At 43.0% G+C, this 14,233-nt stretch overlaps 1 protein-coding gene across 1 annotated transcript in view; it reads left to right on the forward strand.

Moving 5' to 3' along the window:
• The first annotated feature begins 1,772 nt into the window (after window positions 1-1,772).
• Window positions 1,773-14,233, forward strand: part of reps2 (RALBP1 associated Eps domain containing 2) — a 50,407-nt gene continuing 37,946 nt past the window's right edge. Inside the window, exon 1 of the mRNA XM_072439143.1 lies at window positions 1,773-1,995. Within this exon, the coding sequence (XP_072295244.1) occupies window positions 1,795-1,995 (201 nt within the window). The 5' untranslated portion in view covers window positions 1,773-1,794. The remainder of the gene's footprint in view (window positions 1,996-14,233) is intronic.

Raw genomic sequence — 14,233 nt, forward strand, 5'->3', positions numbered from 1 at the left:
TTACACGATGCAGTAACTGAGCTTAATGGTTAAACTGGTGCACACATGGTCCAGCCTCTTGTCTGCTCTGTCTGGCAGTGTCCACTCCTCTTCTGTAGGTCACTGTGGCACATCAGAGCGCTGGTGTTTGCTCTTGCCTCCGCTCAGCTGATAGTGAAGGTAATGAATCGAGAAACTGTGCTAAAAAACAACAAGCTTATGTTATGATTGACACAGAAGTAGAGAATAGAAACGAGAACGCTGTTCCAGCTTTCTAAATTTATTAATAAATCCTTCATTTTCACATATTCAAATATTTAGATGTGTTTATATTTTTATTTTATTTTATTTTAGTCGAGCCAATGTCACGGTTGTGTTCCCTCCTGTCAGACAATGCAGTGAAGTAGTGCTGGTAGTAATAGTAATAGTAGTAACACATTTAGTGGTACTGTGTTTTAATAACACTTCAGTAAATCCTATAAACACAAGATGAGAGCGGAAACAACTGCTTCATAGCAATAGCTCACTGAACAATCCCTCCTCACTCAGTAATCACTAACTGTTCCAAAAAGGCCTGACACAGAAAAATATGTGAAACCCAGAATGATCTTTTGGTCTCATTAAGTGAGTCATCTGTCAATAACATGACACGCCCTCCACGAGCTGAAAATGTGTCAATCATCTTACGCAAAACTATTACAGGAACAAGCTCATAACTGTCACAATACAGACTTAAAGGGTTATTAAACTAAACCAGGGTAAAGTACTGGGCGCGTTTCTGCTGCAGTGACGCCATGACCACATGGGGGCAGCAGAGAGCTGACCAGGACTGTACACCATTGACCACGTGACAAGGAGACGTCATCTTTTAAGAATATGATTCAGTGAAATAAGTTTTGGTTGTAGCTATAAGCTGTGTGTTTGTATGATACTCAGTTATTTAATACAACTATTCAAACTAAAACATGGCCAACTTCATTATGTATTAGACAATAATAATGTCCAGTGTCTCCTTCACCTCCTCTGGACCATCTGTAATGTACAGTATAATAATGTACAGTATATAATGTACAGTATAATAATGTATAGTATATAATGTACAGTATATAATGTACAGTATATAATGTACAGTATATAATGTACAGTATAATAATGTATAGTATATAATGTACAGTATATAATGTACAGTATAATAATGTACAGTATATAATGTACAGTATAATAATGTACAGTATATAATGTACAGTATAATATCCATCTAACAAAGGATGGGGGGTCTGCTCTCTGGGGCCCCCTGCAGGTGCAGACTGGGACTGCTACAACTACAGTAGGCCGCGAGGAGCGCGCGAGGAGCGCGCGAGGAGCGCGCGAGGAGCGCGCGAGGAGCGCGCGAGGAGCGCGCGAGGAGCGCGCGAGGAGCGCGCGAGGAGCGCGCGAGGAGCGCGCGAGGAGCGCGCGAGGAGCGCGCGAGGAGCGCGCGAGGAGCGCGCGAGGAGCGCGCGAGGAGCGCGCGAGGAGCGCGCGAGGAGCGCGCGAGGAGCGCGCGAGGAGCGCGCGAGGAGCGCGCGAGGAGCGCGCGAGGAGCGCGCGAGGAGCGCGGCCCTCGCGCGCGAGGAGCGCGCGAGGAGCGCGCGAGGAGCCGCGGGCGTGTGTCTATCACCGGGAAACACCCGCCGCTGGAGCCGCTGCTGCTGGAGCCGCTGTTGCGGGGGGGACACTGCCCTCTGCCCGCGTCCGCACCTCAGAACCGGCCCCTCATCCCGGGAGCGCTGAGCCCGGTGGAGGCTGCAGCTGCTCCATGCGTCAAACCGGGGAATGGAGCAGGATTCCGGTAGTGCGGTGGCGGCGGCGGTGTCTGCGGCCGCGGGGACGTTCCTCTCCCTCACGGAGCACGAGCAGCGGCAGTACTCGGGGCTCCACGCCGTGTGTCAGGTGGACTCTTCTGGGAAACTGTCGTCTCCGAAAGTGGCGGAGCTGTTCAAGGCGACGCAGCTGCCGCCAGAAGCTCTGCATAAAGTAATATATATGTGTATGTGTGTGAGTGTGTGTGTGTGTTTGTGTGAGTGTGTGTGTGTGTGTGTGTGTGTGTTTGTGTGAGTGTGTGTGTGAGTGTGTGTGTGTGTATGTGTGTGTGTGTGTGTGTGTGTGTGTGTGTGAGTGTGTGTGTGTATGTATGTGTGTATTTTGTGCAGTGTATTTGTAGTATGTGAGTAGTATGTGTATAGTGTATAGTGTGTATTGTGTAGTGTGTAGTGTGTAGTGTATAGTGTGTAGTGTGTAGTGTGTAGTGTGTAGTGTATAGTGTGTAGTGTGTAGTGTGTAGTGTATAGTGTATAGTGTGTAGTGTGTAGTGTGTAGTGTGTAGTGTGTAGTGTGTAGTGTATAGTGTATAGTGTGTATTGTGTAGTGTGTAGTGTGTAGTGTGTAGTGTATAGTGTGTAGTGTGTATTGTGTAGTGTATAGTGTATAGTGTATAGTGTGTAGTGTGTAGTGTGTAGTGTGTAGTGTGTATTGTGTAGTGTATAGTGTATAGTGTGTAGTGTGTAGTGTGTAGTGTGTAGTGTGTAGTGTGTAGTGTGTAGTGTGTAGTGTGTAGTGTGTATTGTGTAGTGTGTAGTGTGTAGTGTGTAGTGTGTAGTGTGTAGTGTGTAGTGTATAGTGTATAGTGTATAGTGTATAGTGTATAGTGTGTATTGTGTAGTGTGTAGTGTGTAGTGTGTAGTGTGTAGTGTGTAGTGTGTAGTGTGTAGTGTGTAGTGTGTAGTGTGTAGTGTGTATTGTGTAGTGTGTAGTGTGTAGTGTGTAGTGTGTAGTGTGTAGTGTGTAGTGTGTAGTGTGTAGTGTGTATTGTGTATTGTGTATTGTGTAGTGTGTAGTGTGTAGTGTGTAGTGTGTAGTGTGTAGTGTGTAGTGTGTATTGTGTAGTGTGTATTGTGTATTGTGTAGTGTGTAGTGTGTAGTGTGTAGTGTGTAGTGTGTATTGTGTAGTGTGTATTGTGTAGTGTGTAGTGTGTAGTGTGTATTGTGTATTGTGTAGTGTGTAGTGTGTAGTGTGTAGTGTGTAGTGTGTATTGTGTATTGTGTAGTGTGTAGTGTGTAGTGTGTAGTGTGTAGTGTGTAGTGTGTAGTGTGTATTGTGTAGTGTGTAGTGTGTATTGTGTATTGTGTATTGTGTATTGTGTATTGTGTAGTGTGTAGTGTGTATTGTGTAGTGTGTAGTGTGTAGTGTGTAGTGTTTGTAGTGTGTGTGTCCCTGCTTTGTCCTCACCGCTGCATTATTACATAAATGTAATGTAATGTACATAATGTAATTACATTATGTACATTACATTACATTTGTTTCATACATTACTTTGCTCAGAACCTGGCTCCAGACGTATAGGGAAGTTACATTAGACAATAACGTTGTAATTATTAATCTTCATTGTGATCATTGACCATAACTTAGGCCAGTCACAAAAACAACACTTGTAGTGCTTAATGGCACAACAATAACCGTCTTTTCTAAATGAAACATGGATTCATGGATTATACGAGTTATTTGGATGCCCCGGGCCGCTGGGGCCCCCGGGTCGCCGCTGGGGTCGCCCGGGTTTTATATATATATAAATATATATAATATAAAAGAGCTGATTCAATTCAGTTTTGTAGTAAACCTTCAAATATATTTCTGCACTTTTGTGATTTGTTTTACACCTTTCACATTTTTCTTATAATTAAACCTCCACTAATATGTTTGAGACACTTTTAAAAAAACTAGATATAGATTTTTTCAATAACGTTTAGAAATGAAACTAAATATGTGTCTGTTTAAAAGGTCAAACAGATCGAAGTATCAGAGCAAATACAGTGAAAAAGACAAACATTAGATATTGATATTGTGAATATTCCTGCTTCATCTTTCTGTCTTTAACTTAAAGTGTTTTTTGATTCTTATATTAGTTTATTTCTCTCACACTTATAATATAAATGTGAGACGGCTGCTTCCTGTGACTCGGGGCCCGTCATGGAGGGTCACTTATTGCTGAGCTGTCGTTCCTGGAGCCAGTTTCACAGGAGGATTTATTGTTTTGTGATCACATGGTGCTTATGCCACGCCCACAAAGTGTTTGACACAAAGTGTTTCACATGTGTGTTTAAATGTGTGTTTAAATGTGTGTTAAATGTGTGTTAAATGTGTGTTTAAATGTGTGTTAAATGTGTGTTTAAATGTGTGTTTAAATGTGTGTTTAAATGTGTGTTTAAATGTGTGTTTCACATGTGTGTTTAAATGTGTGTTTAAATGTGTGTTTAAATGTGTGTTTCACATGTGTGTTTAAATGTGTGTTAAATGTGTGTTTAAATGTGTGTTTAAATGTGTGTTTAAATGTGTGTTTAAATGTGTGTTTCACATGTGTGTTTAAATGTGTGTTTAAATGTGTGTTAAATGTGTGTTAAATGTGTGTTTAAATGTGTGTTTAAATGTGTGTTAAATGTGTGTTAAATGTGTGTTTAAATGTGTGTTAAATGTGTGTTTAAATGTGTGTTTAAATGTGTGTTTAAATGTGTGTTTCACATGTGTGTTTAAATGTGTGTTTAAATGTGTGTTTAAATGTGTGTTTCACATGTGTGTTTAAATGTGTGTTTCACATGTGTGTTTAAATGTGTGTTTAAATGTGTGTTTAAATGTGTGTTTAAATGTGTGTTTCACATGTGTGTTTAAATGTGTGTTTAAATGTGTGTTTCACATGTGTGTTTAAATGTGTGTTAAATGTGTGTTTAAATGTGTGTTTAAATGTGTGTTTAAATGTGTGTTTAAATGTGTGTTTAAATGTGTGTTAAATGTGTGTTTAAATGTGTGTTTAAATGTGTGTTTCACATGTGTGTTTAAATGTGTGTTAAATGTGTGTTTAAATGTGTGTTTCACATGTGTGTTTAAATGTGTGTTTAAATGTGTGTTTAAATGTGTGTTTCACATGTGTGTTTAAATGTGTGTTTAAATGTGTGTTTAAATGTGTGTTTCACATGTGTGTTTAAATGTGTGTTTAAATGTGTGTTTAAATGTGTGTTTCACATGTGTGTTTCACATGTGTGTTTAAATGTGTGTTTAAATGTGTGTTTAAATGTGTGTTTAAATGTGTGTTTAAATGTGTGTTTCACATGTGTGTTTCACATGTGTGTTTAAATGTGTGTTTAAATGTGTGTTTAAATGTGTGTTTAAATGTGTGTTTAAATGTGTGTTTCACATGTGTGTTTAAATGTGTGTTTAAATGTGTGTTTCACATGTGTGTTTCACATGTGTGTTTAAATGTGTGTTTAAATGTGTGTTTAAATGTGTGTTTAAATGTGTGTTTAAATGTGTGTTTAAATGTGTGTTAAATGTGTGTTTAAATGTGTGTTTAAATGTGTGTTAAATGTGTGTTTAAATGTGTGTTTAAATGTGTGTTTCACATGTGTGTTTAAATGTGTGTTAAATGTGTGTTTAAATGTGTGTTTAAATGTGTGTTTCACATGTGTGTTTAAATGTGTGTTTAAATGTGTGTTAAATGTGTGTTAAATGTGTTAAATGTGTGTTAAATGTGTGTTTAAATGTGTGTTAAATGTGTGTTTAAATGTGTGTTTAAATGTGTGTTAAATGTGTGTTTAAATGTGTGTTTAAATGTGTGTTAAATGTGTGTTAAATGTGTGTTAAATGTGTTAAATGTGTGTTAAATGTGTGTTTAAATGTGTGTTAAATGTGTGTTTAAATGTGTGTTTAAATGTGTGTTTAAATGTGTGTTTCACATGTGTGTTTAAATGTGTGTTAAATGTGTGTTTAAATGTGTGTTTAAATGTGTGTTTCACATGTGTGTTTAAATGTGTGTTTAAATGTGTGTTAAATGTGTGTTAAATGTGTGTTTAAATGTGTGTTAAATGTGTGTTTAAATGTGTGTTTAAATGTGTGTTAAATGTGTGTTTAAATGTGACTGATGATGTCATAAGTTCACAAACATGGACAATATCAGAATATCAAGTGCATTGTTTATATTAAGATGAAATATATAAAGAAAGAACTATAGTGTAAATAAAGGCTGTTTGGAGTTTTTTAAATTGAAAAACAAGTGAACCAATGATTCACAGAGCGTGCTCCCTCTGGCCAGAAGGTTCCTGGACCAATCTAATTATAACTGGAAGAAGTGAGTGATAAGAATGAGCATTTCCACATGTGCTGATCCAACAAAGTGATAAATAATCAATAACTATTGATTATATTTGGTCTGTCAACATGTGGTGTGTGACACAACATGTGGTGTGTGACACAACATGTGTGTGATACAACATGTGGTGTGTGACACAACATGTGGTGTGTGACACAACATGTGGTGTGTGACACAACATGTGTGTGATACAACATGTGGTGTGTGACACAACATGTGGTGTGTGACACAACATGTGTGTGATACAACATGTGGTGTGTGACACAACATGTGGTGTGTGACACAACATGTGTGTGATACAACATGTGGTGTGTGACACAACATGTGTGTGATACAACATGTGGTGTGTGACACAACATGTGGTGTGTGACACAACATGTGGTGTGTGACACAACATGTGTGTGATACAACATGTGGTGTGTGACACAACATGTGGTGTGTGACACAACATGTGTGTGATACAACATGTGGTGTGTGACACAACATGTGGTGTGTGACACAACATGTGTGTGATACAACATGTGGTGTGTGACACAACATGTGTGTGATACAACATGTGGTGTGTGACACAACATGTGGTGTGTGACACAACATGTGTGTGATACAACATGTGGTGTGTGACACAACATGTGGTGTGTGACACAACATGTGTGTGATACAACATGTGGTGTGTGACACAACATGTGTGTGATACAACATGTGGTGTGTGACACAACATGTGGTGTGTGACACAACATGTGTGTGATACAACATGTGGTGTGTGACACAACATGTGTGTGATACAACATGTGGTGTGTGACACAACATGTGTGTGATACAACATGTGGTGTGTGACACAACATGTGTGTGATACAACATGTGGTGTGTGACACAACATGTGGTGTGTGACACAACATGTGTGTGACACAACATGTGGTGTGTGACACAACATGTGGTGTGTGACGTGATACAACATGTGGTGTGTGACACAACATGTGTGTGATACAACATGTGGTGTGTGACACAACATGTGTGTGATACAACATGTGGTGTGTGACACAACATGTGGTGTGTGACACAACATGTGGTGTGTGACACAACATGTGTGTGATACAACATGTGGTGTGTGACACAACATGTGGTGTGTGACACAACATGTGTGTGACACAACATGTGGTGTGTGACACAACATGTGGTGTGTGATACAACATGTGGCGCGCACACTCATACACACACCAGGAAGCTGCAAGCGCACACACACCAGGAAGGTGCACGCGCACACTCGCACACACCAGGAAGCTGCACGCGCACACTCGCACACACCAGGAAGCTGCACGAGCACACACATCAGGAAGCTGCACGCGCACACTCGCACACACCAGGAAGCTGCACGCGCACACTCGCACACACCAGGAAGCTGCACGCGCACACTCGCACACACCAGGAAGCTGCACGCGCACACTCGCACACACCAGGAAGCTGCACGCGCACACTCGCACACACCAGGAAGCTGCACGCGCACACTCGCACACACCAGGAAGCTGCACGCGCACACTCGCACACACTAGGAAGCTGCACGCGCACACTCGCACACACCAGGAAGCTGCACGCGCACACTCGCACACACCAGGAAGCTGCACGCGCACACTCGCACACACCAGGAAGCTGCACGAGCACACACATCAGGAAGCTGCACGCGCACACTCGCACACACCAGGAAGCTGCACGCGCACACTCGCACACACCAGGAAGCTGCACGCGCACACTCGCACACACCAGGAAGCTGCACGCGCACACTCGCACACACCAGGAAGCTGCACGCGCACACTCGCACACACCAGGAAGCTGCACGCGCACACTCGCACACACCAGGAAGCTGCACGCGCACACTCGCACACACTAGGAAGCTGCACGCGCACACTCGCACACACCAGGAAGCTGCACGCGCACACTCGCACACACCAGGAAGCTGCACGCGCACACTCGCACACACCAGGAAGCTGCACGCGCACACTCGCACACACCAGGAAGCTGCACGCGCACACTCGCACACACCAGGAAGCTGCACGCGCACACTCGCACACACCAGGAAGCTGCACGCGCACACTCGCACACACCAGGAAGCTGCACGCGCACACTCGCACACACCAGGAAGCTGCACGCGCACACTCCATATGTAAAACCTCAGGGAAAACAATCATTGTAATGGAAACGTTCATTATATATCCATATGAAATATAAAGTTATTATGATACAGATACAGAAGTTACAGTTTGTTGTTGTTACTGTTGCACACGTTTGACCATTATTACATCTTTTGACCTTATATGATTTATTATTGTTATCTTACACATTGTTTTAAAGTACAATATGCACCTTTTCTGGTGCCAGCTCCTGCTTATCTCCATAGATACAGTCGTCTGTGGGGGCAGCACTTCAGTCACTTTAATGTAGAAGAACAACTACGAGCAAGTGCAGACTTTAGGAGTTTTATTGTACCAAAATACAGACACAAAAGAGAATAAAGCGGCTCAACCGTCCAAAGTTGTAATTATATCCAAGAATACTAACAGCAGCTGTTTTTATGGAATAATCTGTTTACTGTTCTGAGGTATCGCCCGAACAACTTCCCTTACGACTCAGATGTGACTCGACTTGAAGTAGTTGCACTTAAAATACACATACCCAAATATATGTACACAAATATACTGTAAATACCCTCCGCACAGAAAGAATGCATGTTTTTCCAAGCTATCGTGCAATAAAAACAATAAAATAAAAACATGAATAATTTCATGTTTGACACGTTTAATGCCACTGTGGAACATTCCAAGGCAAGTTTATTTGTAGAGCACATTTCATACACAAGGCAATTCAAACACAGCAGGAAAAATGCATTAAAATCACAAAGAAATTACAGAAACAGAAATACAATAAAATTAACTAAATTAAAAATTATCAATCCAACTGATTTTCTAAACTAATAAAATCACAAACAAAAGAGAAGAGTGCAAAGAAACAAATTGTTTCAGTCATATGCGCAGCTAAACAAAACTGTTTTAGCTTAGATTTGAACATTGTCAGAGTAGAAGCCTGTCTCACATCTTCAGGAAGAATGTTCCAGATTTTAGCTGCATAAAACTGAAACACAGATTCTCCATGTTTAGCCCTGACTCTGGCACCAGCAGGAGGCCGGTCCATGTTTAGTCCTGACTCTGGCACCAGCAGGAGGCCGGTCCATGTTTAGTCCTGACTCTGGCACCAGCAGGAGGCCGGTCCATGTTTAGTCTTGACTCTGGCACCAGCAGGAGGACGGTCCATGTTTAGTCCTGACTCTGGCACCAGCAGGAGGCCGGTCCATGTTTAGTCCTGACTCTGGCACCAGCAGGAGGCCGGTCCATGCTTAGTCCTGACTCTGGCACCAGCAGGAGGCCGGTCCATGTTTAGTCCTGACTCTGGCACCAGCAGGAGGCCGGCCCATGTTTAGTCCTGACTCTGGCACCAGCAGGAGGCCGGTCCATGTTTAGTCCTGACTCTGGCACCAGCAGGAGGCCGGTCCATGTTTAGTCCTGACTCTGGCACCAGCAGGAGGCCGGTCCATGTTTAGTCCTGACTCTGGCACCAGCAGGAGGCCGGTCCATGTTTAGTCCTGACTCTGGCACCAGCAGGAGGCCGCTCCATGTTTAGTCCTGACTCTGGCACCAGCAGGAGGCCGGTCCATGTTTAGTCCTGACTCTGGCACCAGCAGGAGGCCGGTCCATGTTTAGTCCTGACTCTGGCACCAGCAGGAGGCTGGTCCCTGAGGTCCTCAGAGTCTGAGATGCTTCATATGGCACTAACATGTCTGAGATGTACTTTGGTGCCAGGCTATTGCAGAGACTTGTACACAAGCAGAGCTGCTTTAAAGTCTCTTCTCTGAGCCACAGGGGGCAGTGCAGAGACCTGAGAACAGGACTAATGTGATGGTACTTCCTGGTTCTAGTCAGGACTAATGTGATGGTACTTCCTGGTTCTAGGCAGGACTAATGTGATGGTACTTCCTGGTTCTAGGCAGGACTAATGTGATGGTACTTCCTGGTTCTAGTCAGGACTAATGTGATGGTACTTCCTGGTTCTAGTCAGGACTAATGTGATGGTACTTCCTGGTTCTAGTCAGGACTAATGTGATGGTACTTCCTGGTTCTAGTCAGGACTAATGTGATGGTACTTCCTGGTTCTAGTCAGGACTAATGTGATGGTACTTCCTGGTTCTAGTCAGGACTAATGTGATGGTACTTCCTGGTTCTAGTCAGGACTAATGTGATGGTACTTCCTGGTTCTAGTCAGGACCCGAGCAGCAGCGTTCTGGATGTACTGCAGCTGTTTTACAACTCGTTTGGAGAGACCAGTGAGCAGGCCGTTACAGTCTAATCTACTGGAGACAAACGCATGGATAAGTCTCTCTAAATCTGGTTTTGACACTATATTTTTGATTTTGGCAATGTTTTTTAGATGGTAAAAAGCTGCTGATGTTATTGATTTGACGTGGCTGTTAAAGTTCAAGTCTGAGTCCATTATTACCCCCAGATTTCTAACTTGGTTTGTAGGTTTTAGAGCGAGACTCTGGAGGTGACACTAACACTTTCTCTTTGTTTCTGTGGGCCAAAAACGATTATTTCAGTCTTGTCTGAGTTCAGCTGGAGAAAGTTGTTTTGCATCACAAACTGATCTGTTGGATGCAGTGACAGAGTGAATCTACTGGCCCATATTCACCTGCGACAGTGAAACATAGATCTGACTCGTCTGCATCATTGTGATAGGACACATTTTCACTGCGTATCAACTGACCTAACGGCAGCATGTAGAGGTTGAACAGAAGGGGACCCAGGACTGACCCTTGGGGCACTCCACAGGTCAGGGTCATGTGGTCTGAGACACAGCTACCAATTTCAACAAAGTACTTCCTGTCTTCCAGATAGGACCTTAACCAGTTTAGGGCAGTGCCAGTGATGCCCACCCAGTCCTCTAGTCTCTGTAAGAGGATCCCATGATCGACAGTGTCAAAAGCAGCACTCAGATCTAACAGAATTAAGACTGAGGCTTTGCCCGTGTCAGTGTTCAGGCAGATGTCATTTGTCACCTTGACAAGAGCAGTCTCAGTGTGATGAGGTCTAAAACCTGACTGAAAAACATCAAATGAGTTGTTTATTAAGAGGAAATATGTGACTGTTGTAAACAACCTTTTCAAGGACTTTGCCCCAAAATGGCAGATTAGAGATGGGCCGGTAATGACTCAGTACTGCGGCATCAAGACTGCTCTTCTTTAGGAGAGGCTTTATGACCGCAGTTTTCAAAGACATTGGGAATGTTCCAGATTGAAGCGACATGTTAACTATGTGAGTGAATGGTGCTAACAAACTGTTCAGCACAGACTTTAGAAATCTGGTGGGTAACACATCGAGGCAGCATCTCATGGACAGTTTTGTCAGTTACAGGTGCAAAGTGAGTTAGCTCTAAGTGTCTTGGTGGTTTTAGGGTAATTTTTTGCATTGTGGGATTTATAGCATTTTTAATGCCCTGAACTTTGTCATTAAAGAATAATGCAAACTCATTACACTTGGAAGTGGAAATGAGTTCTAACGGCAGCTGAGCTGGAGGGTTTGTTAAACAGAGAAACATCGATCACATTAACATTTGAAATATTTACCCCTTTTGTAATTATGAGATCTAGAGTGTGCCCTCTGCTGTGGGTGGGGCCACTCTGCTGTGGGTGGGGCCACTCTGCTGTGGGTGGGGCCACTCTGCTGTGGGTGGGGCCTCTCACATGTTGAGTAAGACTGAAGGTTTCAAGGACAGCATCAAGATCTTTAGCGTTTCTGTCACAAATATTATCAACATGCAAATTGAAATCACCTGTAATGACCAAACCATCAAAGTCTGTGCATATGACTGAAAGCATCTCAGTAAAATCATCAATAAAACTTTGGCAGTGCTGGGGAGGCTTGTATAAAACAATGAAGAGAATGAGACTGTTTTAGCTCCATTTTAAAGGATACAAACTCAAATGATGAAAACACCCCAAAAGACAACCTGCGGGTAATTTTTTTAACTCTAAAGACAGCACAGACTCCACCCCCTTTTTTGTTTTCTCATGTTTCAGATTCAAACTTAAAGTTGGGTGGAGCAGATTCTATCAGAACTACATTTCCTGTGTTTTTGTCAAGCCATGTTTCAGTTAAAAACATAAAATCAAGATTATAAGAAGAAATAAACTTAAATTAATTCAAATTAAATTAAGAGTGATTTGTTACATACGGATCTGACATTTAGCACAGCAAGTTTCAGACTAGTTTCAGTGGGACTGGGCTTCATCTTTTCACAGGGAATATAAATCACATTTCTCAGATTGGGCCTGACTCGCATTTTGTTTTCCCATCTGTGTGATGTGACTACAGAAATAGCACTAGGGGGGGGGGTCTTTTTACATAGGGCCCCGGGTTGGTTTGATTTTTAATATGACAATAAGTCCCGGCAACGCTGAGACCCAGTGCACCCTAGCTACGGGAGATACCAGGTGAAAGGCGAGGTTGGATGGGTGGTGGGGCTTTTGTAGCCAAGGAGAGTTTGGGACCAGGTGAGAGGCGAGGGGGGATGGGTGGTGGGGCTTTTGTTGGTGTAGTCGGCTTGTGCAGGGAAGAGTTGATAAGTATTGACATAGCCCTTGATCTTGCCATATTGGGCGTGAGTGGAGCCATCTTAATGCCTGATTTGATCAGACTTTCAAAATGGCTGGGAAGGACCCTGGTTGAGGGTGGAGAAGGAGAATGATGAATCTTTAGTGGGAGTAGATGTTGTAGGGGGAACCCAGGGATGGTCTGAAGGCAGGGGCAATGACATGGATGTTGTTGGGCCTGTCACAGATGGGTCCAAGGCCTTTGAAGATTGTTCCTTTGCTGGAGGCGGTGGAGGTGAATGTGGAGCAGCCGGAGCTGAATCCTTTGCTGGTCATGGTGGAGCAGCTGCTGATGAATCCTTTGGTGGAGGCTGAGGTTGTGGTGCTGTTGATGTTGAAACATTGGCTTGGTCTCTGGCTGATGGAGCAGGAATTCTTCGCTCATTCCTCTTTTCTCTAACTATCTGCTCAGGACCCTGTCCAGGCCCAGTCCAATGCCTCAGAGCGTGGAGCAGGTTCTCTGTCAGCACCCTCACTCCACCTCTGCATAGGTGGGGGCCATTTCTCTTAAACAGGTCCTCTTGTTTCCAGAATAGATAGAAGTTCTCAATGTAGTGTAGTCCTCTAGGGGAACACTCTTTGGACAGCCATGTGTTCAGCTGAAGAAGCCGGCTAAACTTGTTTATCCTCCTGTCGATGTTTGGAAGAGGTCCACTTATGAATGTTTTGATTTCCATTTTATCAACCACGTCGAATAACTTCAAGAAGTCTTTTTTCAAAACTTCAATCTGTTCCCGCCGCATGTCCACTGCACCACGTGCACAATCAGCTGTTTAGCTCCTCCATGCTTAGCCATAATATTTGGAAGGAGTGAAGTTATTTCAGAAACAGTGGCGTTTGGAAAAGAATGTGTGTTTATCTTTTCATGCGTCACGTGACTTATCGCGCCGTCTCCAATCAAAACAATCTGCGTGACCTTGGCTTGTGGCACAGTTCCTCGTGCCACGTCATCTTTCCAAACAAAGCATAGTTTGAAGCTCACTTTGAGATAACCCCTATGATGTCATCAGCTCACATAGTACAAGACGTTTACTCTGCATCCTCAAACTCACTCACCAAACACGAGCGTTACACTAGAGTAACTTCCTTCCTCACACTCTGTTCAATGTGACTGGTTCTTCTGGTTTTTCACGCTTGTGTTGCTAAAATAAAGGCCTCAGTATTTGTCTTTCCTTGAGCCTCTTGTATTTCACAAAGACTATTAAAAGCACTTGATCTGTCCAACCACGTTTCATTTGCGTCTCTCTGTGAATGTGTCGCTAGGTCGAAAAGCAGCTCGGATTTAATATGACACTTGTATAAGATTTTCAGATCTCATTCATAGTAAAAATGCATTCCATTGTTGCCATAACTTTCCATCTGAATGTGCCTCACTTCCTCTTTGAAT

The sequence above is a fragment of the Eucyclogobius newberryi genome, unplaced genomic scaffold (genome assembly GCF_026437365.1).
Source record: "Eucyclogobius newberryi isolate DKJ021-1_F unplaced genomic scaffold, fEucNew1.0.hap1 SCAF_9, whole genome shotgun sequence".
In the NCBI taxonomy this organism is placed as follows: Eukaryota; Metazoa; Chordata; class Actinopteri; order Gobiiformes; family Gobiidae; genus Eucyclogobius; species Eucyclogobius newberryi.